The following is a 26785-nucleotide window of genomic DNA, read 5'->3' as shown; positions in this document are numbered from 1 at the left end:
AAGGAAAACTTGAAGTGACTTGGAGTATTAATGGGTCCCATTGAGAGCTGTTACTAACAAAGCCTCCCCAGGGCCTTGTTAGGGCAGATAATTGGAGGCCATGGTTACAGACAGGCAAAGCACTGTGCTGAGAAAAATCTTGGTTAGTTTCAGTGAAGAAGAAGGGCCAAGGCCTGACCACGGTCACTGGGAAAGGAGACCCTGCACACCCATGTCTGGCTCAGGGCTAGTCTTGGGGTCTGTGGGATATGGTGGGCAGTGTGATGCTATTTGAAGAACTTCATTTTGACACCTCCGCAGCCCTGCATAGTGTTGCAAGGAAGCAATGCCAACTGTCAGCATGCCAAGCCTGCCTTCTGCTGGCCTAGCAGGGCCACTGCCAGATGTCAGCCCAAAAGTGGAGATCCCAGGGAGAAGGCAAGGCTAACCTGCCACCTCCAGACAGAAGTGACCTCACAGTCCCTTTCTGTGACACGTTCCTGCTGCTCTCCTACCAACTGCAGAGACAGAAGTGACCTCACAGTCACTGCCACAGTCACATTCCTCCTGCTGGGACAGGAGATGCTGAGGCAGAGCTTAGCTCCTCGGAGCATTCCCACCCATCTCCTCCTTGTGGCCCACAAGCTGATCAGATCAGGGTAAGCAAGAGAGTAAAGGTAAGGGAAAGGGGCTACTGGCTGTGTTTTGGCTTGAAGGGATACTTTGAGGTCAGGCATAAGAGTAGTGGATTCCTGTCTGGGTGTAGAGTAGCATTGACGTTTGGGGATTAATATCACTCGTTAAAATAAGGGAAAGGCTTTACATGACTGTTTGAAGTCAGTGTTACAGCAGAATCAAAATTACCTGAACGTTCTAACCTCACAGAAATCATTAATTTCTGCTGGCTAAGCTCCTTTTCCCTCCCGCAAATCTCACATCTCTCCTGGACAGGCTTCTCCTGACTTCCCCATATCAGTCATCTTCTTAGGGACAGCTTTCTGATGGCTTTCATGATCTCGGAGTATCTGTCTCATATCCGTTGGCTACTCCTTTCTTGAGACTGACGTGGCACCCAAATCAGGATGGAAAATAACACAAAGGCTGTAGGTAAACCCTGCACAATGTGCCCAGCAGCTCTTGTACCACCCCAAAATTTGGTTTCCTGCCTCCAACTTTTAGATATGGAATGCCTTCTGTGTACCCAGTCTATCTTTTTCCAAACCCTCATGCATGGTTCAGTTTGCCCCAAGCGTCTTGGAGGCAGTGGCCCCCTCTGTGTAGAAAACTGAAAGCAGCCCTAAAGGATGACTTCAGGCAAAAGCTGACACCTCTGACATGAAAACCCCTACCCAAGACCTCTTCCTCTATGGGGCCTACCAGGTACTTAGAAAGAGCCAATCTCAGAAACTACATGCACAGCAAGTGCCTTCTGCCGCCCTACCATGGACACTGGCAGATGTGAGCCTAAAGGCACAGATCCCAGCCAGGAGTCAAGGGTGACCTGTTGGCTACTTCAGAAAGAACTCACCTCACAGGCCATTTAACAGCCATTTGCTTCCTGCTGGACTTAGTGTTTCTGATGCACCTCTGAGTTTATAATACCACACCTACAAAACACCCCCTTTTTGGGCCAGGACCTGCCTAGGCAGAAGTGATCTGGTTGTGATCCTCCAAGCTCATGGCACACCTGCTGGGCTCCCATCCTCTCTGACACACAGGAGCCAGTTCCGTGCCAGTTCTGGGAGATGCTAGGGAAGGATGGACCTTGCAGGCAATGTTCTAGCACCATTCCATGTTGGCGGTCTGTCAGCTCCTTGTGCACAGTGAAGATCATGTTTGTATCCAGAAGCTATGAGCCTGTAACTAGCTTAGAAGACACTCAGGAGAAGTGGCCTCCAAGCCCCAGTGCCAGCCCCAGCCTCAGCTGGCGGTGCTGCTCTGCAGAGCGAGGCGGCTGTGGTGCCTGGTGCACAGGGGCACTCTGCAGGGCTGTGCTGGGCAGGCTGGGAGACAGACCCAGCTCAGGGGGTCACTGCCATTGCCCCAGGGCTGCAAGGAATCACTCCCCAGGCTCCTTTGCTGGGGCTTTTGTGTGCCGTGGGGCTGCAGAGCTCTCCTGTGCCTGCTCACACCAGATTGAGCACAGGAGCTCTGGTCAGTCCACCTTGGAGGAGATCCCCCCTTAGGAGGGAAGTGCTGCAGTGGAGGCCAGCTGTGCCACTGCCGTGCCCACTGCCTGTCCCTGCCTGCAGTCCCAGCACAGCCCCACAGCAGCACTGGCACGAAGCTCCAGGAGCAGCCGGGCCTGACCCCACCAGCAGGGCTCAGCAGGAGAGGGCGGCAGTGGCAAGAGAACAGCTCTGCATGCCCCAAGCGCTGGTGCTCCCTGGTCGTGCTGTTGGGATGGGACTCTTTTCCTCTGCACCCCTGCACACGGGCACTGCCCCTGCAGAGCCTGAACAGGTCTCAGAGGACAGATGTCAGACAAAATGGCAGTTGAATTTTAACTCCATTAAGGTTAAATTCACAGAGAGCATGGCTTCACATGCACAGAGTCTATGACCTATATTCAACAGGTACTTCCATATCATTTTAATGGGTGCTTATTAGCTGAATTAATGTAGTAAGAATATGCACAAACACAACCACAAAACAAAACAAAACAAAACAAAACACACAAACAGGTATACTGGCTCTTCCTCCAATTATTGACATTGCAAGTCATGTGCAGAAGCAGATCAGACATTTCTTGCATCCAAGACACATCTAGTCATTAATTTCCACAAGGCATCCTTAAGCTACTGGCTCCTCATGCTACAGATGAGGACGTGCTCTGCTGGAGGCACCACTGGGTACAGAACTGCCACCACCAGGTCCAGGGATGGGGAGGGGATGGAGGGAGCTTCAGGCAGGCAACCATGACAGGCCTGAGGAAGACGGACACCGTGGCCAGGTGAGGGGGGCACGTGGAAAATGTTTTGTGCCGGCCCTGCTATAGAGACCACAGGACTGTCACTTAGATACACAAGGTCGAATCCAAATACACTGCTCCTAACTGTGGCAGCTGGGCACTTGGCCCTGAGCCCCTTCAGGATGCTGAGGATGCTCCCCCAGCTCCAGAGGAGATGGAAAGAGAAGGATACTGAGACCAATGAATTTCCACTGGTATCTTTATTGTCTTTAACAACAAAGGAAACATGATCTCTGTGTACATTAAATGATATGGTAAAAACTAAGACAAAATGTAACATTCAGAATGCTGAGAACTACACTACAAAAAAAAAAATATTAACAGAGAAAAATAATTTTTAAAATGTTGTGTCATTTTCCCGAATACCCTTTTATTTCTGTTAGGATTATTATTAATGAAAATGTTATGATAACACTAATAATGATAAAAATGATATGATATAGTATGAATCAAAATATTTGCATATTATTAAGAATACATTCTCTGAATACATCACAGATGCTAAAGAAGCAAGTATGGAAACAATTTCCTCACTGCATTCTTGAGCTCCTGATTCCTCATGCTGTAGATGAGGGGGTTCACTACTGGAGGCACCATTGAGTACAGAAATGCCACCACTAGGTCCAGGGATGGAGAGGAAATGGAGGGAGGTTTCAGGTAGGCAAATATGGCAGTACTGACGAACAGAGAGACCACGGCCAGGTGAGGGAGGCACATGGAAAAGGCTTTGTGCTTGCCCTGCTCAGAGGGAATGCTCAGCACTGCCCTGAAGATCTGCACATAGGACACCAAAATGAAAATAAAACAACCAAAGGCCAAAAAAACACTAAAAACAAGTGCTCTAACTTCCCTGAGGTAGGTATTTGAGCAAGAGAGCTTGAGGATGTGGGGGATTTCACAGAAGAACTGGTCCACAACAGTGCCATAGCAGAGGGGCAGGGAAAATGTGTTGGCCGTGTGCAGGACAGCAGTGAGAAAGCCACTGCCCCAGGCAGCTGCTGCCATCTGGGCACAAGCTCTGCTGCCCACGAGGCTCCCGTAGTGCAGGGGCTTGCAGATGGCAACGTAGCGGTCGTAGGCCATGGCAGTGAGAAGGGAAAACTCTGCTACAATCAAGAAGACAAAAAAGAAGACCTGAGCAGCACACCCTTGATAGGATATGGCCCTGGTATCCCAGAGGGCATTGGCCATGGCTTTGGGCAGAGTGGTGGAGATGCAGCCCAGGTCGAGGAGGGCGAGGTTGAGGAGGAAGAAGTACATGGGGGTGTGGAGGCAGTGGTGGCAGGCTACGGTGCTGAGGATGAGGCCGTTGCCCAGGAGGGCAGCCAGGTAGATGCCCAGGAAGAGCGTGAAGTGCAGGAGCTGCAGTTCGCGCATGTCTGTGAATGCCAGCAGCAGGAACTCAGTGACTGAGCTGCTGTTGGGCATTTGCTGACATTAAGCACAGCTTCCTGTTGAAGATGAGAATGCAGATCAAAGTTAGAACAGACTTAAATGAAGAAAACGTATTCCCTATTTTAGCACACCACCCAGGCGATCTTCTCTCTTTACAGGAGAACCTGTCAGAATCTCATTGTTTCCATTCTGATCTCTCTGTGCAATACTCTGGGATTCTCAGTCTCCTGTACAATCCTGAAAACAAAGTACCCTCAAACTTGCCTCCTCTGCAGTGCAGGAATCGGAAAGCACTGAACCAAAAAAAAAAAAAGAAAGCCTTCTCCTTCAGATAAACAAAGCCTCAATCTTCTTCTGAAAATGACCCCTTATAAATGCCATTCTCTAAAGCATCTTCCACTCCTTTCTGGAGAAACAGAGAGACCCATCCTGACAGATGTTATCAGCCATTGGATGTGCCAGCTGTAGAAGACCCCTCTGGCAACCCCACCTGCATGGCCCTGCTGCCAGAGCCTCACGGTGTCAAGAGCCTGCAGATGTGTCCTGCCACACGCTGCCATCTGTTGTTGCGCTCCTCAGTGCCTCCAAGCCCTCTCTCCTTCTCTCTTGTCTGTGTGCCAGCTGCGGTCAGAGCCCCCAGCCCTGCTGCGCTGTGCAGAGGAGCTGCTCCTGGGCACAGCTGTCTCTCTGCAGCACTGTCCTCTTGTCAGGAGCTCTGCTTGGGCCCAGGAGCCCGGCCCAGCTCAGCAGCACAGCACCCGACCATGGAATTGCTTGCTCTGTGCCCTTGGGCTCCCTCGAGGTGTCCCCAAGGCCTCAGGGCTGACAGCTCCCCAAGGCAGCAGGGTCTCTGCTGGGGTGTGCTGATTGAAGGAGACTGAAGTCATCACTGACTGCTTCTCTCTGTAGATGCCAGAGACTAATTTTTTAAAGTGTGATTTGTGCTGTTGGACTGTGGTTGTCAAGCATGTTGTGCTTTATCCTGGCAGACAACTCAGCACCATGTAGCTCATCCTCACCCCCGAAATGTCTATGTGTTGAGATAAGGATGGTTTGATTGCAAAGGAAAGGAAGAGATGTTGCTGCTGCTGCCGCTGATGATGATGATTATGTAGTTTATTAAATCAAGCAATGCACAGTGCAATTGCTCACCAGACACTGACCGATACACAGCGCGTCCCCAAGCAGGGGTCCCCCTGAACCTGGGCAGCCTGCCTCAGGATCTCCTGTGTAGGTCCTTTGACCTTACTTTGTTTTACGTCAAAATCAGCAGTGGTGGGACTTCATTCAGTCCACAGACGTCCACCATTATCTTCCACTCCCCATTAGAATTTTGTACTGTCCATATGGGACTATTAAAGGGTGAGAGAGCCTTGCTGATCACTCCTTGGCTCTCCAGTCAATGAACCAGGTCATGCAGGGGAATCAGGGAGTCTCTGTTAGTGCAATACTGCCTCATATGCGCTGTTGTGGTAGTTATTGGCACCTGCTCTTCATTGGCCATCAGCACCTCCAGAGCAGAAGGGTCCTGTGAGAGAATGGGCAAGGTAGACAACTGTTTAAAGGTAAGCCTTTGGATCTTTGAAGTACCCTTTCCTGAAGGAGTCTATACTAAGGATGCACAGAGCTTCTGGGCCAGTCTCAAGGGGTTGCTTTTGCCACTCTTTCCCATTAGACTCACATCAGCCTCCAATACAGTTAACTACTGGGATTCTCCCATCATTCCAGAAATACAATTGGGTTCTGGCCCTTTTAGCTCGATGACATTACACTACACTGTGCATTGGTGTCCTTTAAAACCTAACACCTGCTGTGGGTCTGATGTGCCGAGCGAGTAATCCTCAAAGTCCAATACACCCAGTTGCCTCCTTCCTCCCCCCGGTTGGAGGTAGAACCCCTCTAGTCCTGCTCATAGTATTCATTACTCTGTTTGGAGGACTGCCCGCTAGAAACAGGAGCAGCAATTTTCTCAGAAAAACCACTTTTTGTGAATGTTTTTCCTTGTGCTTCATGTATCCATGCCTCTAGGATGGAGGTAGATTTTCCATCCCATTTTCTCATGGCTTCTCTGTCATCATACAGTTAAAACCACAGGTTTCCACGTGGTATGTACCCACTATATCACCTTTCTTGAGTACAGGGACACTTACACCTGAGAGCTGAGGCATTGGTTGTGGAGGTGGGGAGGAAGATGTATTCTCTTGTAGCTGTTGGACCTATTCAGACAGTTTCTCCATAGACGAGACACAGGCTCATAGGGAAGAAGAGAGACTTTCTTTGTAATGCCATAGCTGGCTAGCCAATTCATCCACCATGGGTTCCTCTTGGTCTTTCCTGGTCACTACTGTCAATGAGTTGGCATATAATGACGGTGCACTCCCTACAAAGCTCCGCCCCATGGGTCACATGCACTTGACTTCACCTGGATCTTCGGAAAGCTGTTAGTTGCCTAAGTTTCTTAGTTTTTTAGGCAACTAATCACCTCCAATGTGACTAATTCCCTCAGGTACTGGATACCCCCTATGGGAGCTCAGTTTGGAAGCCTGTGGAATCTGCTAGACACAGAAATAAAATAGCTAGTAGAAAAATGCAAGATAAGGTACAAGACAAGTTGCACAAGGTCAAAGAAGAAGTAACAATTGAGGAGTTGAGAAAACAACCAGCACGAACGATCCGCATGACAACAAATCAACGAGCAGAATACGAATCAACGAGCGTGATAGTCGCATGAACACTAGTATAGCCACCAATGAGCGAGCTTGCCTGGTAGCATACCTGGCACATGCAAAGATGCTAAGGGTATAAATGCAAGAATATATACTCAATAAACACTTCAGTTGCACACCAGCCTTGAGTTGTGTGATCAGTTCCCTTCAAATTGTGACCTCGATGTGATGGGAGATTTGGGACGAGCAACGTAGGCATAGCGACCAAAGGGAACCCCGCTGAATGAATTGAGCTGACAGCAGGACTGCAGCTTCCACCCCGGGACCGCACCTAACCCCACGTGAGCAGCAGGCAGAAGTATGGGGGAGAACCTATTGGTCAAGGAGGAGACAATAGTGAAATTGTTGAGCAAACTCTTAGAGAAAAGAGGGATAAAGTTGATCCATATAAACTGAAACTACTGTTAAAAGTTTTTGCAAAAAAATGGCGCCCCGCCAACTGTATCAGCAATGTTTGATTTAGCTACTTGGGAACATGCAGGGACTATTTGGGACACTGCATCTCAGGGAAATACCACAGTAGTGGAGGTAATGACAACTTGGCGTTTAGTAACTGAAATGTTAAGAGCTTAGTGGGCAGAAAAAAAATGTACAAACTGCAGTGTCACAGGCAAGCGAAGCACAAGAAGGTGCTTGTGCACTGACAGAAAAGATCAACCTGATTGATTTTGAAAAGGAGGCTGAAACAAGCCCTAGCCCATTTCCTCCACCTTTGTCACCAACGGTGCCCCTGACAAGGGATGTTTCTATGGCCCCCATCTCTTCCCAAAGCGAGGCCCCTTGATCAAGTAAAGATTTTCACCCTTGCAAGCGTTGGGACGGTATACTCCGAGAGGCATTGAGAGATGGGGACCCGATAGGCATGGCTTTTCCAGTAACAGTACGGAATAATGGGCCAAATGAGTATAATGTTTTCAGCGGGACTTGATAAAGGAACTGAGAAAAACAGTCACGACCTATGGATTGCATGCGCCTTTTACACAATCATTATTAGAAAATGTGATGACAGGTCAGTTGCTGGTTCCGTATGATTGTCGCCAAATAGCTGCTATGATCCTCACCCCGACTCAAAAATTGTTAAGGGAACAGAAATGGGAGAACTGTGTGAGATAGTGGCACTGCAGAATTTAGAAAGAACATTAGGCGACCCTCTTATGAGTGCGGGGCTTCCTCAGCTTATGGGAACTGAGCCGTTAATGGACCCACGATTACAAGCTTGGCTCAACAATGCCATCTTGCGACAGTCAGCCCAACCAGCATTACAAGCCCTGCTGAAACTGCCAGAAGCAGGAAGGAGCCAGCCTTCTTTTACTAGCATACGACAAGGAGTCAATGAACCTTATATGCAATTTATAGACAGATTGACGGATTCACTGGACAAGCAAATAGATAATCATGAAACTAAAGAGGCTCTCATGTTGAAACTGGTGATTGAAAATGCTAACACAGAAGATTCTGCAATCCATGCTTAATGGGACAACCTTGGTACAAATGACAGAGGCTTGCAATCGCGTGGGGTCTGTTGAACACCATACAACCGCACTAGTCAGTGCATTCGCTGCAGCATTAGCGATGGACAATGATAAGCGATGTTTTTGGTGTCAAGAGATAGGACATTTTGCCACTAAGTGCCCACAGAAAGGAGGGGGCTCTGTGCCGGTGGGTAGTTTGGCTCCTCCTGGTGTCTGTCCTCGCTGAATAAAAGGGATGTCCCCAAAAAGGGATGGCACTGGGCCAGCCAGTGCCACTCAAAGCATAATGCAGAGGGACAAACCTTACAACTGCAGAAGGGAAACGGGAAGCTGAATGCGGGGCAGGGGCGCGTGATGACACAAGTACCCCATGGGGGCCAGCCAACTCCGAATGCTATGTGAGCCGCTTCTCGAGTCGTGATGACATCCATAGCGACTCCCTCGCAAAACCCCCTGAATGTGTCACCATGGGTTCCCTCTCTGCCAAAACCCGAGGAAGTGCTGGAGTGGATCTCTCCACAAAAGTAGCTTGCACTGTGTGGGACAACAAGGTCCAAAAAATACCATTGAATGTCAAGGGACCGATAGGGGAAGGATGCAGTGCTATATTATTGGGACGATCCAGCACCACTCTGACGGGACTTTTTGTGCTACTGGGGGTGATCAACTCCGATTATGAAGGCATAATACATGCAATGGTTTGAATACCCTCCCCTCCAGTACATATCCCTGCTGGGACATGGCTAGCTCAACTGATACTATTTAAAGCTATAGTGCCCCATACAGAAACTAATACACGGGGTGATGCAGGGTTTGGATCAACAGGACAACCAGAAATCCTCTGGGCAGCCACTCTCACCACCTCAAGGCCTATGATGACTTTAACATTTTATTATCCAAAACCGGCACAGACTACCCAGGCAGTTATTTCCATGTTGGTGGACACTGGGGCTGATGTCATGGTATAGCCATGAAGGACGGGCCGAAGGACTGGCCTTTAGAATCAACCACAAAGGGACTTGTAGGAGTAGGAGGATCATCGCAAACCTATCTGTCCAAATACATGCTAACAATCAAAACACAAGAAGGCTCTACCTTTTCCATACGTCTGTATGCCACTCTTATCCCAGTTAGCTTTCTTGGCAGAGACGTGATGGCACAAGGAAACTTCACCGTGAGATGCCCTGAAAATTTTCAGTAGTGGCCATTGAAAAGTGACCGATAATGAAACTCACCTGGAAAACTGAAAAACCAGTGTGGGTGGATCAGTGGCCTCTCCCTGCAGAAAAGGTCACAGTGCTACAAGAACTTGTTCAGGAGCAATTGAAAGCAGGGTACATAGTCCCAACCACCAGTCCATGGAACTCGCCTGTGTTCATAATTAAAAAGAAGAGTGGGAAATGGAGATTACTACATGACTTAAGAAAAATAAATGCGGTCATGAAAGAAATGGGATCTCTCCAACCAGGTTTGCCTTCTCCCACCATGATTCCACATATCTGGAATATTATTATTGTTGACCTCAAGGACTGTTTTTTTTACCATTCCACTCCACCCTAAGGATGCACCGCGATTTGCATTTTCGGTACCAAAAATAAACAAAAGCGAACCTATGGACAGATATCACTGGACTGTTCTTCCACTAGGGATGAAGAATTCTCCAACCATTTGCCAAATGTATGTTGCTAAAGCTCTGGCCCCTATTAGAAAACAGTATCCCGAGACCTATATTTACCATTACATGGATGATATATTGGTAGCGGTGCCTACAGAATCATTAACCCATGAAATAATTCAGAGGCTGAGACAAGAACTGCAAACATGGGGGTTGCAGATAGCCCCCAAGAAAATCCAAGTAGAAGCACCATGGAAATACTTGGGCTGGAAAATCTTACAACAAACCATTCAATCCCAAGCCATTACCATCACACAAGAAGTTAAGACATTGAATGATCTACAGAAGCTTATTGGTAATATTAATTGGATACAAAACTACTGTGGAATTAATAATCAAATACTATCACCATTGTTCGATCTCCTGAAAGGTGACAATGATATCAACGTGCCTCAGCAACTGACAAAGGAAGCAAAGACAGCACTGAGTCACATAGAAAGAGAACTCATGAAGCAGCAATGTCACCGATGAGCAGAAGGATTGCCTATTCAACTTTATTTGTGTAACCAGGACCCACAACCCCTAGCTCTTCTAGCGCAATGGGATCCAAATGCCCCTGATCCATTACTCTTGTTGGAATGGATATTTCTGCCACACCAACCCACAAAGACACTAGCAACAAGAGTGGAGATGTTTGCAGCCTTAATAAAAAGAGGCAGGGAAAGAATTGTAGAAATGGCCGGAATTGAGCCTGAAACCATCGTAATACCCATTGTGAATGAATATCTTGATTGGGAGAAAAATGGACAGTGTCAGCACACGATCAATATGGTACAGGGCTCCCCCCAAATCGTAGAACTGCATGCTATTATTATGGCTTTTAAAAATTGGTCCAATGAACCACTAAACATTGTGGCAGATTCACAAGATGCTGTAGGAGTAGTACAACGAATAGAAAGGGCACAAATACGCCCCATTCAGAACGAGATGATGTTTTTAAAATTCAAAGAGCTCCTATTCCTTGTTGAGCAACGTCTGTACCCATATTGTGTGATACATGTTCACAGTCAGACTGTGCTACCAGGCGTTTTCACTGAGGGCAATGCTCGAGCCAATCTTTTAACCAATTTGGCCATACAACCCCCAGTCCCTAATAAACTACTTCAAGCTTGCACCTCCATTCAATTCTTTCACCAGCCTGCTAGACCATTGGCCAAGCAATTCTCTATTCTGCTAGGAGATGCAAAACTTATTGTACAAACTTGCCCTGACAGCCAACAGCTACAGGGACTTTCACAGGAAGTAAACCCTAAAGGTCTTAGCTCACTACAACTTTGGCAAACTGATGTGACACATGTTCCTGAATTTGGCAGATTGAAATATGTCCATATATCTATAGATACTTTCTCACATGCTGTATGGGCAACTCCCCTGCGTGGGGAAACAAGCAGACATGTTCAGGCACACTTTTGCCTTGCCTTTGCAGCTTTAGGCATTCCCCTAGAGATCAAAACTAATGGACCCGCATACGTCAGTAGCTCCACGAAAAAGTTTTTTCACACATGGGGTATAACCCACAAAACGGCAATCCCCCACTCTCTGACAGGACAAGTTATAGTAGAACGCACACACACAACAGTTAAGTCTTTGTTAGAAAAAAAAAAAAAAAAAGAAAAAAAAAAAGAGGGAAAAAATGGAAACACCACAAAAGAGATTAGAAAAAGTGTTATACGTGATGAATCACCTAACCATGCCTTTCTCACACGAAGAGGTATCCCCGACAGTAAAGCATTTTGGGGCACAAAAAACAGGCCTCACCTCATTATATGAAGAAAGACCATTAGTCGAAAAACGTAATCTCAATACTGGGGCGTGGGAGGGACCATACTCTTTAAGAACTTGGGGCTGAGGGTATGCTTGTGTTTCCACAGAAGGAGGACCAAAATGGATTCCAGCGCGAGCAGTATGACCCTTGTTGGAACCATCATCCTCTTCAGACTCTGCGGCCTTGGAAGATCCTGGGTCTCCATCCAGCCTCGACAAAACATCTGGGTCACCCTCGCCAACATGACAGGGCAAGAGCATATCTGCCTGTCCATGGCGACTGCATATAACCCGTTTCTGACGTGCTTAGTCGGCATACCACTAAGAGAGGAGCATCTGAGTGACATCAACAACACCAGTAGTGGAAGCCTTCTCATCCACAGTTGGAACAGCTCCAGTCCAGGGAACATCAGCAAGGAAACGATGAATAATTGGGATGGCTGGGCACCATACCTTCCTCAAACAACACTGGAACCACAAGAACTCAACATTTTAGGTTGTGTTAATGTACCAGCCTGTATAAGGTTTAACTATATGGGTAGTAACCTCACAGCAATCAATGTCACACCTGGACTAGGAATATACCGCAATGAATCAATGTGGTGCAACTACACTTCTCCTAATGTGTCTAGATCCTCAAATGTCCTGCTAGCACTGCCACCCGGAGTGTTTCTCGTCTGTGGTGACAGAGCATGGCAGGGTATTCCATCACATATCAAAGGGGGACCATGTATCTTTGGTCAGTTAACCTTATTTAACACCTAATACATTAATGATACTAAATATTACAAAGCACCATAGGCGCGCTAAACAATTTGTTCAGCATTATCAGGAGAATTGCAAAGACAATCTAGATTTCTGGCAAGCTGATAAAGTCATCACTGCTTCGTTTTTCGCACCTGGTGTTGCTGCTGCTCAAGCGCTAACAACGCTTAACAAATTAGGATGCTGGCTTGCTAAGCAAACCAATGCAACCTCTGTGGCATTGAGTGCATTATTAACCGACACTGACTCGGTTAGACATGCAACACTGCAGAACAGGGCCACAATAGATTTCCTATTGTTAGCACAAAGTCATGGGTGTGACGAATTTGAAGGCATGTGTTGTATGAACTTAAGTGAAAATTCTCAGTCGATTCACCAACAATTATCCAAACTCAAGGAGCTCAAAGACAAGTTAACAACTAGCACGTGGGGGCTGGAATCATGGTTGTAAAGCTTGGGAATAGGGGGAAGGTTGAGAAAACTTATAAGAGGAGTGCTTGTAGTGCTGATTATGGTAATTGTGATTCTGTTAGTTGTACCATGCCTATTTCAATGCTTACAAAAAATGCTTTTATGCTCAGTGCAATTGGCTTGGCTCATAGAAACAAAAAAAGGGGGAATTATGGGAGCTCAGTTTGGAAGCCTGTGGAATCTGCTAGACACAGAAATAAAGTAGCTAGTAGAAAAATGCAAGATAAGGTACAAGACAAGTAGCACAAGGTCAAAGAAGAAGTAACAATTGAGGAATTGAGAAAATAACCAGCACGAGCGATCAGCATGGCAACAAATCAACGAGCAGAATAAGAGCGTGATAGTTGCATGAACACCAGTATAGCCACCAATGAGTGAGCTTGCCTGGTAGCATACCCGGCACATGCAAAGATGCTAAGGGTATAAATGCAAGAATGTATACTCAATAAACACTTCAGTTGCACACCAGCCTTGAGTCATGTGATAAATTCCCTTCAGCAGAGCCCAGCGGGCAGTGAGGTGCAGCCTGAGGGCCACTGGGACTGCTCCTCCATTTGGCAGTTGGGCTCTTGGTCCTGAGCACCTCCTGCATGCTGGGGCTGCCCCCCCAGCTCCAGAGGACATGGGAAGAGACAGCAGATGAGACCAATGAAGTTCTCATGACTTTTTGTTGTCTGCACCTACACAGGAAAACTTGTTCTAAAAGTACAGGAAACTAGTTGGTCAAAATGCATGAAATATTTGCAGGCAGGAGCCTAAGGAAAACATTATACATGTATATATATAAAGCACAAGTTTCAGAAAACAATGAAGTAAAAAAAAATTAAAAAAAAAAAAAAAAGAAGCTTGTCCTAATATTTTCTGAGATATTATGAGAGTATAGTAATGATGGGATGATGGAACTATTATTGTTTATAAAGTAGCAGGTATCCAAAGAGTTTCCTCGCTACATTCCTTAGTTCCTGATTCCTCATGCTGTAGATGAGGGGGTTCAATGTTGGAGGAATCACCGAATACAGAAATGACATCACAAGGTCCAAAGATGGGAAGGAAATGGAGGAGGGCTTCAGGTAGGCAAACATGGCAGTGCTGGAAAACATGGAGACAATGGCCAGGTGAGGGAGGCAAGTGGCAAAGGCTTTGTGCTGACCCTGGTCAGAGGGCATCCTCAGCACAGCTCTGAAGATCTGCACGTAGGATAACATGATGAAAACAAAGCAACCAAAGCCCAAAGAAAAGCTAAACACAAGTGCCCCAACTTCCCTCAGGTAGGCATCTGAACAGGAGAGCTTGAGGATGTGGGGGATTTCACAGAAGAACTGGTCCACAGCATTGCCATGGCAGAGGGGCAGGGAAAATGTATTGGCAGTTTCCATGAGAGCATTGAGAAAGCCACTGCCCCAGGCAGCTGCTGCCATCTGGGCACAAGCTCTGCTGCCCACGAGGCTCCCGTAGTGCAGGGGCTTACAGATGGCAACGTAGCGGTCATAGGCCATCACGGTGAGAAGGAAATATTCTGATGACATCAACAAGACAAAGAGAAATACCTGTGCAGCACATCCTTGATAGGAGATGGTCCTGGTGTCCCAAAGGGCATTGGCCATGGCTTTGGGCAGAGTGGTGGAGATGCAGCCCAGGTCGAGGAGGGCGAGGTTGAGGAGGAAGAAGTACATGGGGGTGTGGAGGCGGTGGTCGCAGGCTATGGCGGTGAGAATGAGGCCGTTGCCCAGGAGGGCAGCCAGGTAGATGCCCAGGAAGAGCGCGAAGTGCAGGAGCTGCAGCTCGCGCGTGTCTGCAAATGCCAGCAGGAGGAACTCGCTCACAGAGCTGCTGTTGGGCATTTCCTGCCCTTCATCAAGGGCAATGCAAAGAAGGAAAAATACAGACTGTTAGGGGAATTTTTCCTGAACAATACTCATTTATTTTCTCATTAAAACCTTCACATCATCTGTCTTTCAGGGTGACCTTTGTGTCTCTCCCTGGTTGTAGCCCTGCTTTGTGTTTGCTGAGTGTCCTGTACACAGCAGCCACCTCTGCTCCACTGCAGTGGGAAATGTCGTTGCTGTGGGGACAAATCTCAGCCAGAGTTCATATCCAGGGGTGCTTCTCTGTCCATCCCCTGCTGCCCAGCTGCTGGCTGCTTGCATCACTCAGCTAGGGGATGGATGCACACAGAGGCTGTGTTGAAAAACCACACCCCCTTGTCTGCAGGTCCCAAAGAAAATCTCAGAAAAGCCGTGGTGCAGTCTGGAAGCAGACAGAGGAGAAGCGATATTTTGAGGTTCGTCACTAACGTGTTCATGTCTCCGTTCAGTGCAATAGGAAGCTCAGTCACCCATGCAAATCCAACCATCCCGTTAACAAAGAGCCTGACCCATGATCACACTATGAAAGTGCAGGTAGATAGTGCAGTAAGTTCCTTCTCTTTGCAGGCAGCCCCTGCCCTGCCCTTCCTCTGCCCAAGCCCCTGGGCTCCCCGGGCAGGCTGAGTGCTGAGTGTGGCAAACAGAAGAGGCCCTGCCCTGGCACACAGCCCCTGGGGCACAGCAGGGACCCTGCTCTGCACCACAGCCCTGGGCAGCACTGCCTGCACCCCAGCATCTCCTTCCTCCAGGAATTGGAGCTGCATTGCCCTCCAGCCAGACACTTACCGGGTGCAGGGCTGGGAAGTGTTCTCCCCCAAGTGAGCTCTGTGCATCCTGCCACTTCTGCCTGTCTTTAAGCACTCTGTCTCTGCAGGCAGTGCCCCCAGCCCTGCTGCACTGTGCAGAGGATCTGCTCCTGGCCACAGCTGTCTCTCTGCACCACAGCCCTCTTGCCACGAGCTCTCTCTGTCCCACGAGCCCGGCCCAGCTCAGCAGCACAGCACCAGCCCAAGGCACTGCAATCACCCCTCTGGGGGCTTTGCTGATGAGCCCACAAACCTCAGGCACTCAGAGACAATTGAAGACATCTCTCCAGAAGTGCAAGTCAGAGGCAAGTTTCCTGCAGTGTCCCTCTGAGGGCCAGCATTGACACAGCCTCCCTTGGAGCTCATTAGAGCAGAACCCTGGAGGCAGTGAGGACAAGGAGACAAAGGCAATGTGAAGGTGACGCAGATGTGTGGACAAATTGGATGTGTGTCACCAAGCACAAGGGCCAGACCTTGACCCCTGTCCTCTGGGAAGGGAGATCCTTTCCCTTGAGAGGTTGCTCAGGGCTCTTTGTGGGGCAGTAGGAGATGGGGATGTGCATTGCCAAGTGCAGGAGAATGGTACGACCCCTGCTTGCTTCATGGTTGGGGGTGAGGAGGCAATGAGGCCCTGGTGCTTTAATGATCAGCTGTCTCTTCATGGGCATCAGTGGCAGAGACGACAGCCATACCCATGGACTGTCCTGGTTTCAGTTAGAACAGAATTAATTTTCTTCCTGGTAGCTGGCGGAATGCTGTGTTTTGGCTTAAGATGAGAAGAGTGCTGATAACACCCCGATGTTTTAATTGTTGCAGAGCAGTGCTTATACCAAGCCAAGGACATCTCAGCCTTTTGCTCTGTCCTGCCAACAGGCAGGCTGGGGGTGCAGTAAGAGCTGGGAGGGGACAGACCCAGGACAGCTGACCCAAATTAGCCAAAGGGGTATTCCATACCATCTGACGTCATGCTAAACAATATATAGGGGTGGCTAGCTGGGGGAGGGGGGCCGGACTGCTCGGGGTTAGGCTGGGCATCGGTCAGCGGGTGGTGAGCAATTGCATTGTGCATCACTTGTTTGTACATATTATTAGTAGTAGTACTATTATCATCATTGTATTATTATTATTATTATTATTATTATTATTATTATTATTATCCTGTCTTATTAAACTGTCTTTATCTCAACTCACGGGCTTCACTTTCCATTTCTCTCCCCCATTCCAGAGAGGGAGGGGGGAGGGTGAGCGAACGGCTGCGTGGTGTTTAGCTGCCGGCTGGGTTAAACCACGACATGGACACAAAGACCTGGGTCCTGTTGGGACTTTCAGCCTTTCCACAGCCCTCTATCCTGTCTAAACCTGGGTCTTAACAGGACTCCCATACCTGCACATCATTCACTGCTGGCTGCAGACCCTTGTCCGTGTGGTGTCACAGCAGATCTGAGCTGAGCGTGATAACTCAGATCTTCTTGGTGGCCATGCTCCTCATAAGGCAGCTCTGTAGGAAGCTGACCTGGTTCCTGGTGAGCAGGCACCACTGCTGTATGGCATCTCTCGTGGTGCCCAGGCCCTCCTCCTCCTGTGCACTGCTCACTCAGCAGCATCCCAGTCTGCCATGACGCCTGGGGTTATTCCTCTTTTGATGAAGGACAAGGCTCATCTCCTTGTAAACAACAAGAGATTTCTATAGGCAAAATCCTTCAATTTCTCAATGTTCCATGTTACTGATGCTTCATTCTGTCAGCCATTCATGGCTGCAGACAGACAGTTCAACCTTCCTGTGATTGTGTTATCTCTGACCAGACAGCAGCAGCAGCAAGAGTTGCACAGAAATTTGGATAATTCAGGAGTAACCAGCTAAATGGAATTGCAGCATAGAATCACAGGAGAGTAGGGGATGGAAGGCTGCCATGTTCCACCTCTTCTGTACTTCCTTCTCATGCATGCTGTCAGTTTCTCTGGAGCTGTGTCCTGAATGTTCTGGGGCTGTGCAGGTGAAAATTAGAAGGGCCAAAGCCCAGCTGGAGCTCAATCCATCTATTACTGTAAAAGACAAAAGAAACAAACAAACAAATAAAAGATAAAAATTTAAATAAATACTTTAAATGAAGGAGGATTAGGGAGAATCATAATGCTTTATTGGATTTTGGGGGGAAAACCTGGTGACAAGGGATGAGGTAAAGGCTGAGACACTTAATGCCTTTTTTGCCTCTGTTACTAGCAGCAAGACCTGCTGTTCCCTTGGATATTTCTTCCTCTTCATGGCCAGTGCCATCGTTCCAATGCACACTTTGTGGCAGTTTTTTCTCTACTGCTCTTTCCTACTACCAAAGAAAGCTCCATCAGGGTGGAAACCTCTCCTGAAGTACGCATCCCAGCCCAATATGTTCCTTGCAGCCTCTCAGCCAACCAGACACAAGTCACCTCAGCAGCAGCTCCCAAGCCATTGACCTGCTGCTGGCCTTGCAGCTTCTTGTCTAGACACAGCCAAGCCTTGTGCCTGCTGCTGCTGCCCACTCATGGACTCAAGAAGAAGGGACAGGACAACCCATGTTTTGGCCTTCTTTCTGCCTGGGTCCTCCTGGGTCTGGAGGCAGAGGGGATCCCCCAGTCAGCATGCCAAGCAGGTGCCTTCTGCTGGCCTAGCAGGGCCACTGCCAGATGTCAGCCCAAAAGTGCAGCTCCCAGGGAGAAGTCAAGGCTGACCTGCCACCTCCAGAAAGAAGTGACCTCCCAGTCCCTTTCTGTGACACGTTCCTGCTGCTGCCCTATCAAGTGCAGAGACAGAAGTGGCCTCACAGTCCCTTCCACAGTCACATTGCTCCTGTTGGCCATGAGATCCTGAGGTAGAGCTGAACTATCTCTAGCCCCCTCGGTATTTCTTTTTCACTTTCTGGGTTAGACATTAAGCAAAATTTTAGTGGGAGTGTTTGGTGTTCTGCTTGTGCTGTCAGGTCTGTGGTTATGGTATGGAGAAGCTCTGTGGTTTACGGGTGTTTTACATCTGCCAAGGAGTCTAGGGTTAAATAGAGCATTTTCATGTTAGTGTTAAGGGAAGGGATTACGGTTATCAAGAGAGAAAATTGATTCTTTCAGAGTGTTGTAGTAGCATTTAGGTTCAGGGATTAAAATTACTGTTTCCAGTTAGGTAAGGGCCATATGTGACTTTTTTATGTCACTGTTACTGCAATATCGGCATTGCAGGAATGCTTTTACCTCTATGAAATCATTAATTTCTGCTGGCCATGCTCCTCTTACCACCCCATAATCTCATATGCCTCTTGTCCAGGCGTTTCTGACCTCCCCATATCTTCTTGAGATCAGCTTTCTGATGACATTTACCATCTCAGTGTATCTGTCTCACCTCTGTTGGCTCCTTCATTCCTGAGAAGGAAGTGGCATTGTAGTCAGGAGGGAAAAGGACACAAAGATCTTTAGGAGCATCCTGCACAATGTGCCCATCAGCTCTGCACCTACACAAAGTCATGCTTCCGACCTACATGTTTTTTTTTCCCAAATGGCTTCTGTCGATTCAGGGTTACTTTTCCCAAGCCCTCATGCATGGTTCTCTTTTGGATGTGGAGGGATGGGAAAAGGAAAGCAATGCATGAATGGAACTGAGCTTGGCAAGGGATGCAAAGAATAACAGGAAGAGATTCCATAGATACATTGCTCAGATATGAGAGGCCAAGGAGAGTGTACCCCCTTCTGATGGATGAGAAGGGTGAACTGGTAATGACAGACATGGAGAAGGCTGAGGTACTCAACAGCGTCTTTGCCTCAGTCTTCCCTGCCAGTCAGGCTTCCCAAGTTTTTCATTTCTCTGAAGCCAGAGATGGAGGCTGAGGGGCCAAGTCCCACCTGCTGCAAGTGAAGAGCAGGTTTGAGTCCACCTGAAGGACTAAACACGTGCAAGTCTATGGGGCCTGATGTCATGCCACCCAGGGTCCTGAGGGAACTGACTGATGTAGTTGTCAAGCCTCTCTCCATCATGTTTGAAGAGTTCTGGCAGTCAGGTGAACTCCCTGCTGACTGGAAAAAAGAAAACATCACTCCCATTTTTAAAAAGGGTAGAAATGAGAACTCCTTCACAGCCATTGCCTCCTGCAGGCCCAGCACATCCTGAGGCACACCTGATCCCATTCCAGCCTTCCCAGCCAGCTCCTCCTTGTGGCCTCGGATCTGATCACATACCTGTCACCTCACATGCCTCTTCCAATGCCATGGGACTGCTGCAGGACCTCACAGTCCCTGCCCTGCCCCAAGGGGACAAGAAGCTGAAGATAGGGATAGGAGTGGGTTTGAAGCTGAGATGTGCTGTGTGCATGGTGGAGGGCTTTGGGGGTTAGATGATCAGGTTAATGTTTAGGAATTAGAGGTCACCCTCCAGGGTTAAGGGAATGGCAAGGACATCGAGGGATGGATTGGTGTTCTGCTGAAGGTGCCTGCTCAAGTTTTAGGATAATGACAAGTTTTGAGGCTTTTAACTTAGATTTGATTTGAAGGCTAGATTTAAGAATGGCATTTTAATCCTTAGTTACGCTTAATCAGCTTTCTGTTTACCCTTCTTGTAGAAGATGCCTTTTACCTCTGCCTTTTCCAAATCCTGAGCAACGTCTCTCCTATATCTGGCTTTTCCAAGGTCTTTGAGAGAGGTCTTATGATGACATCTGCATCTCCACCAGTACCTCTCTCGCCCTTCCCACACCACCTCTAAGCAACCTGAGGACGGACAGGGAGGATGATGATGATTTGGGAAAGGGCTTGGTTAAAATCTCTGAGGAGGAAGACCAAAAGTTCTTCTCAATAAAAGAGAAATTTTGTTCATGCCTAAGAGTATGTCCTGTTCCTGTGTGGACTAATGTTATGATTGCTGTACAGTCACAATAAATAAATAAATAAATAAATAAATAAATAAATAAATAAGATGCCGTACCAAATGCTTGAAGGAAATAAGATACTGATTTATTATTTAATTATTTATTTTTGACTTGCTGATTGTATTAGTAGCTTATGTTATGCACTGTTCTGAACTTCACATGGAGATATCATGGTGTCATAGGAAACAGTGACACCCATGAGGACAGAAGAGCAAGTGGATAAGGGCTTGAGTCTACCAACACAGGATGCACGCACATAAAAACTTTATGGAAGGGAAGAGGTAGCTTGGATCCAAAATGTAGATTATGAAATCAAAGACCATGAATATCACCTTGGCACTGCAGGAGAGCTCCAGCAATGGGGCAAAACCACGCAAGAGGTGTCTACGACACTGGGGCCACAGAGCTGGAGCTGGGAGGAGGAGAAAGAATTCCTGTACATGAGAGAAATTCCCCTGGTTCAGGTACAGCTGCCTTCTGGAGTCAGACCTTCCACTTCTCGAGCCTTGCAGAGAACAGGGGTGGCATACAGCCCAGGGCTGACCATAAGACCTGGCCCCCAGCAGGAAGCACTGCAGTCATGCAGAAGGTGCAGCTGAGAGTGCTGCCACCTCTGAGCAAAGGGGGTGCTGTCCCCAGCCAGGAAGCTGGCCTGCATCTGGGGCAGGCTGCTGGAGCTGTGCAAGGAGGACAACTCTCCCTCAGGAAGAAGGCCACAAGCATCAGTAGGTGCTTGGACGCAGGCACCAGCACAGTGATGAGGGTGTTCCACATCCCAGTCACCGTGCTGGTCATGAGAAAGAGGAAGACGAGAGTTGTCTATGGGTAGAGGATCTTCAATGTTGATTGCTGGGAAAACTCAACAAATGGTGTCTTAGAGTCCCATTCCCTTCATGGAAACCCTTTTAGAGCATTCTGGTCCCCCCTCTTTTGTTAGAACACGTTCAGAGGGGTGAAATGATCCCTGGTAGTCATGGCTGAGGTATCCTGCCATGCAGTGTGGGGGGAATACGGGTTAAGGAAGGGTATTGTTTTACTCATGTTTGACAATCAAACTTTAATAGAATAAATTACGCTTCTAAAATCAGTCTCTCCCAAATTCAGCAAGGAGTAGTTGGTGATGCGTTCAGTGTGCTTCAATCAGCACACCCCAGCAGAGACCCTGGTGCCTTGGGGAGCTGTCAGCCCTGAGGCCTTGGGGACACCTCGAGGGAACCCAAGGGCACAGAGCAAACGATGCCATGGTCGGGTGCTGTGCTGCTGAGCTGGGCCGGGCTCCTGGGCCCAAGGGGAGCTCCTGGCAAGTGCTGCAGAGAGACAGCTGTGCCCAGGAGCAGCTCCTCTGCACAGTGCAGCAGGGCTGGGGGCTCTGACTGCAGCTGGCACACAGAGAGGAGAGAAGGAGAGAGGGCTTGGAGGCACTGAGGAGCGCAACAACAGAGGGCAGCGTGTGGCAGGACACATCTGCAGGCTCTTGACACCGTGAGGCTCTGTCAGTAGGGCAATGCAGGTGGGGTTGCCAGAGGAGTCTTCTATAGCTGGCACATCTGATGGCTGATAGCATCTGTCAGGATGGGTCTTCCTTGTTCTCCAGCGAGGAGTATAATATGCTTTCGAGAATGGCATTTAAAATTGGATTTTTCAAGAGGAAGACCAAGGCAGGGGCTACCTGAAAGGCACGACTTTTATTGTAGCCTGTGCTTGCAGATACCTGTGGTAGAGCGGAAGCTGGTTTCATGGTAATAGGTGGTCAGGTTTGTACTGCAGACTGAGACTCCTAGAGCATTGCAATGAGGGATCAATAGTTCATCAATGAACTTCGTAAAGTCCTGTCCCACACCTCCACCCACAGACTGCACCATCATCATCCTTGTGGTCCTCAGGTTTTATCCTAGCTGATCTTAAGGAGCTGAAAACCCTCTGATGCCCAGTGCCCTGTCTTTGAGAGATCTTTGCTGGCTTGAGATGAGCACAGATCACCTGCAGTGAGCATGAGCTGCCTCCTCTGCAGCACAGGAGGGTCTGCTGAGTGTCCGTCTGTCCCTCCCTGGCCTTGCCTCCCCTGGCAGCAGCACGCTGGCATTCCTCCTGGCTTCTCCAGCTGGCCGTGCCGCTGCTGGTCTTGTTCCCAGGCTGACTGGGGATGGGACTTTCACATGCCCGTGGAGTGAGCCCTCGGTGTGCTTGGGGGAAGGGGAGTACGGGGACAAGGTGAGTGTTCTGGAGTTGGGCATTTTGAGCCTGGATTCCTCTGCTCTCAGCAGTGTTCAGATTCTTTTCAGATGAACAACTGAGTAAAATTTTCCTGCAGCTCTCACAGGGAGGGTGAGACCAGCACCGATGGACAGATTGTCTGTCCTTACTAAAGGACACTCTGTGCTATAGGGACAGTCTCTTTTTCTCTGAGCAGACACAAAGTTTCCCTTCAAGTGCAGGGGGAATGCCCAGGATTTCTGTTTTAGAAAAACTCAGCAGTGTCCAGGTTCTGTAGGCACTGGAACAGGCACCACAGGGAAGTGGTCACAGCACTGAGGCTGTCAGAGGTCAAACATCTGGGCAACCCACTCAGGCATATAGACTGATTTTTGGGTGGTCATGTACAAATTCAGGGGTGGGATCTGATGATCCTTGTGGAACACTTCCAAGTCAGGATATTCTATGATTCTATGACTCTAGGGACATAGAAGCAGAATTGCACTGTAGCTCAAAGACCGGCCAACACAGGGCAGCTGAGACCAGAACCGATAGATTGACTGGCTCTCCTCTCTGAAGGGCACTCTGCTCTAAAATGCAGTATCTGTGACTCTGGAGATCTACAAGGTTTCACTTGGAGTGCAGCTGAATGCCCAGGATTTATGCCTTAGAAGGACTCCTCAGATGTGGTGGAGCAGCTGAACAAAGAGTACAAATCAAATAACAAAAAAACAAATAAATACATAAATCTCCACGTGTCTGCTCTGTGATGAACTTTGAGCAAAACTGGGGAAATCTGATATGAACTGAAGTGAATGTGAGACTGCACCATGTTCCTACCATGTTGCTACCTTGAGCTGTAGTGCATGACTGATTCTTCCATTGCCCACAGAAAAGCACTCTTCTCCCAGACAGACTCAGTATCAGCTGGAAGTCATTAAAGGGAACTTCAAAATAACTGCCTGCAAGAGAAAATCTTTTTGATGGTTTTAAATGAGAAAATTGAATTTTCCTCTGATAAGTCTGCTGTACTTTATTACTATTCTTTCTCTTTGTGCAGGACCACTTCACAGAAATAACAGATGCCCAACAGAAGCTCAGTCACTGAGTTCCTGCTGCTGGCATTCGCAGACACGCGCGAGCTGCAGCTCCTGCACTTTGCACTCTTCCTGGGCATCTACCTGGCTGCCCTCCTGGGCAACGGCCTCATCCTCAGCGCCGTAGCCTGCCACCACCGCCTCCACACCCCCATGTACTTCTTCCTCCTCAACCTCGCCCTCCTTGACCTGGGCTGCATCTCCACCACTCTGCCCAAAGCCATGGCCAATGCCCTCTGGGACACCAGGGCCATCTCCTATCAAGGCTGTGCTGCCCAACTCTTTCTCTTTGCTTTCTTTGTAGTAGCTGAGTATTGCCTCCTCACTGTCATGGCCTACGACCGCTATGTTGCCATCTGCAAGCCCCTGCACTACGGGAGCCTCCTGGGCAGCAGAGCTTGTGCCCAGATGGCAGCAGCTGCCTGGGGCAGTGGCTTTCTCAATGCTGTCCTGCACACGGCCACTACATTTTCCCTGCCCCTCTGCCACGGCAGTACTTTGGACCAGTTCTTCTGTGAAATCCCCCAGATCCTCAAGCTTTCCTGCTCAGACTACTACCTCAGAGAAGTTGGGGCACTTGTGTTTAGTTTTTCTTCAGCCTTTGGTTGTTTTGTTTTCATTGTGCTGTCCTACATGCAGATCTTCAGGGCAGTGCTGAGGATTCCCTTTGAGCAGGGCAGGCACAAAGCCTTTTCCATGTGCCTCCCTCACCTGGCAGTTGTCTTTCTGACTATCAGCACTTCCATATTTGCCTACCTGAAGCCTAAATCAATCTCTTCCCCATCCCTGGACTTGGTGGTAGCATTTCTATACTCAGTGGTGCCTCCAGTATTGAATCCTCTCATCTACAGTATGAGGAACCAGGAGCTCAAGGAAGCCTTGTGGAGATTGATAACTTAATGTGTTTCAGGAGAATAAGTGCTCAGTCTGCTTCTGCAGATGAGTCATAATGTCACTTTTTGGAACAGCCCATATTCTGTTCCTTTGTGTTTGTGTGTTTGTGTGCATTTTATTAATAGATTTCCTTAGTTTTAGTTCAGTTAATGTTACCCACTAAAATGATATTGGTCATCCCAATTCAACTTCAATATGTATTTTCATGTCTAGCTCAGTGACTATACACAAAGAGCCCGTCTGTCTGTGAATTTCGGGAAGGAGCCTGCACTGCCTGGTCTGACGTGCTTTCTCTGAGACCTGGCCTAGTTCTGCAGGGGCAGTGCCTGTGTGCAAGGGTGCAGAGGAAGAGAGTCCAATCCCAGCAGCACGGCCAGGGAGCACCAGTATTTGGGGCCTACCTGGCTGCCCTCTAGGCCACCAGGGCCATCTCTTATCAAGGATGTGCTGCACAGGTCTTCTTTTTTTTCTTCTTGGTTGGAGCAGAGTATTCCCTTCTCACCGTCTTGGCCTACGACCGCTACGTTGCCATCTGCAAGCCCCTGCATTACGGGAGCCTCGTGGGCAGCAGAGCTTGTGCCCAGATGGCAGCAGCTGCCTGGGGCAGTGGCTTTCTCAATGCTGTCCTGCACACAGCCACTACATTTTCCCTGCCCCTCTGCCAAGGCAATGCTGTGGAGCAGTTCTTCTGTGAAATCCCCCACATCCTCAAGCTCTCCTGCTCAGACTACTACCTCAGGGAAGTTGGGTTTATTGCATTTAGCTTTTGTTTAGGTGTTTCTTGCTTTGTTTTCATTGTGCTGTCCTATGTGCAGATCTTCAGGGCTGTGCTGAGGATGCCCTCTGAGCAGGGCCGGCACAAAGCCTTTTCCATGTGCCTCTCTCACCTGGCCGTGGTCTCCCTGTTTGTCAGCACTATCATGTTTGCCTACCTGAAGCCCAACTCAATCTCTTCCCCATCCCTGGATCTGCTGGTGTCACTTCTGTACTCCATGTTATCTCCAGCAGTGAACCCCCTCATTTACAGCATGAGGAACCAGGAGCTCAAGGATGCACTGAGGAAATTGTTTGAATACATATTTCTTAAGAAACAATAGTGTGCCTTTACATTCTGAGTTTATTTCAGAAACAGTTAGGAAAGTAATTTGGTGTTATTTTTCTTGATAAATATGTTCTTCAAGTTGTGGAGTGGATTTAATTAATGTCATTGTTAGCCTCCTACCTGTTCATTTATCTCTTTACTTTTCCTAATCATCTCATGTGTATCTAAAGCCAGGCTTTCTGTGTAGCTATAGACAATAAAGAAACAAGCAGAAATTCATAGGTCTCAGCTGCAGTGTATTCCTATCTCCTGTGAACTACCAAAGAAACTATTAAAAAAAAAAAAATAGCAAAAGCTATTTATGACAGTGATGCTTGACAACTTCCTTGAAACAGGGCCTCAATAGATATAGCTGATTTTTAGGAGGACAGACATTTTCATAATGGGAGCTCAGCTTTCCCCTCTCCTTCCATTTTCCACCTTCTATTGCTGACTGTGACATCATATGATATGGAATATCTCTGTGGCTGGTTTAGGTCAGCTGCCCTAGTGATATCCCTTCCCTGTCTCTTGCACACCCACAGCCTGCTGGCTCTTTGGGGAGGGGGGACTAGAGGGATCCCTGATGCTGTGAAAGCATTGCTCAGCAGTAGACAAAACACTACCATGATACCACTGCTGTTCTAGCTACTCAAGCAGAGCACAGCACTGTGTGGGCTTCTACAGGAAAAGGTAACTCTGTCCCAGACAGAACCAGTGCAGGACCACACACTGGACAAGAAGGCTCCTT

The 26785-nt window shown here is 48.2% G+C and overlaps 2 protein-coding genes across 2 annotated transcripts; one reads left to right on the top strand and one right to left on the bottom strand.

Moving 5' to 3' along the window:
* Positions 1-3451: 3451 nt before the first annotated feature.
* LOC311427856 (olfactory receptor 14C36-like) lies at positions 3452-15059 on the bottom strand (the record flags this gene model as incomplete). The annotated part of the gene is made up of 2 exons (XM_084539446.1): positions 3452-4084; positions 14766-15059. 2 exons carry the CDS (start codon positions 15057-15059, stop codon positions 3452-3454), a joined length of 927 nt encoding a protein of 308 aa, XP_084395572.1.
* An 8985-nt stretch (positions 15060-24044) lies between these two features.
* Positions 24045-24959, top strand: LOC311428176 (olfactory receptor 14C36-like; the record flags this gene model as incomplete). The annotated part of the gene is made up of 1 exon (XM_084539719.1): positions 24045-24959. The coding sequence occupies one exon, from the start codon at positions 24045-24047 to the stop codon at positions 24957-24959; it is 915 nt and encodes a 304-aa protein (XP_084395845.1).
* Between the last annotated feature and the right edge of the window lie 1826 nt (positions 24960-26785).

Source organism: Aythya ferina, assembly GCF_964211825.1.
Source record: "Aythya ferina genome assembly, contig: HAP1_SCAFFOLD_29, whole genome shotgun sequence".
Classification (NCBI taxonomy): Eukaryota; Metazoa; Chordata; class Aves; order Anseriformes; family Anatidae; genus Aythya; species Aythya ferina.
Note: the sequence above shows the minus strand (reverse complement) of the source record. Positions and strands in the feature narration are given on the sequence as shown.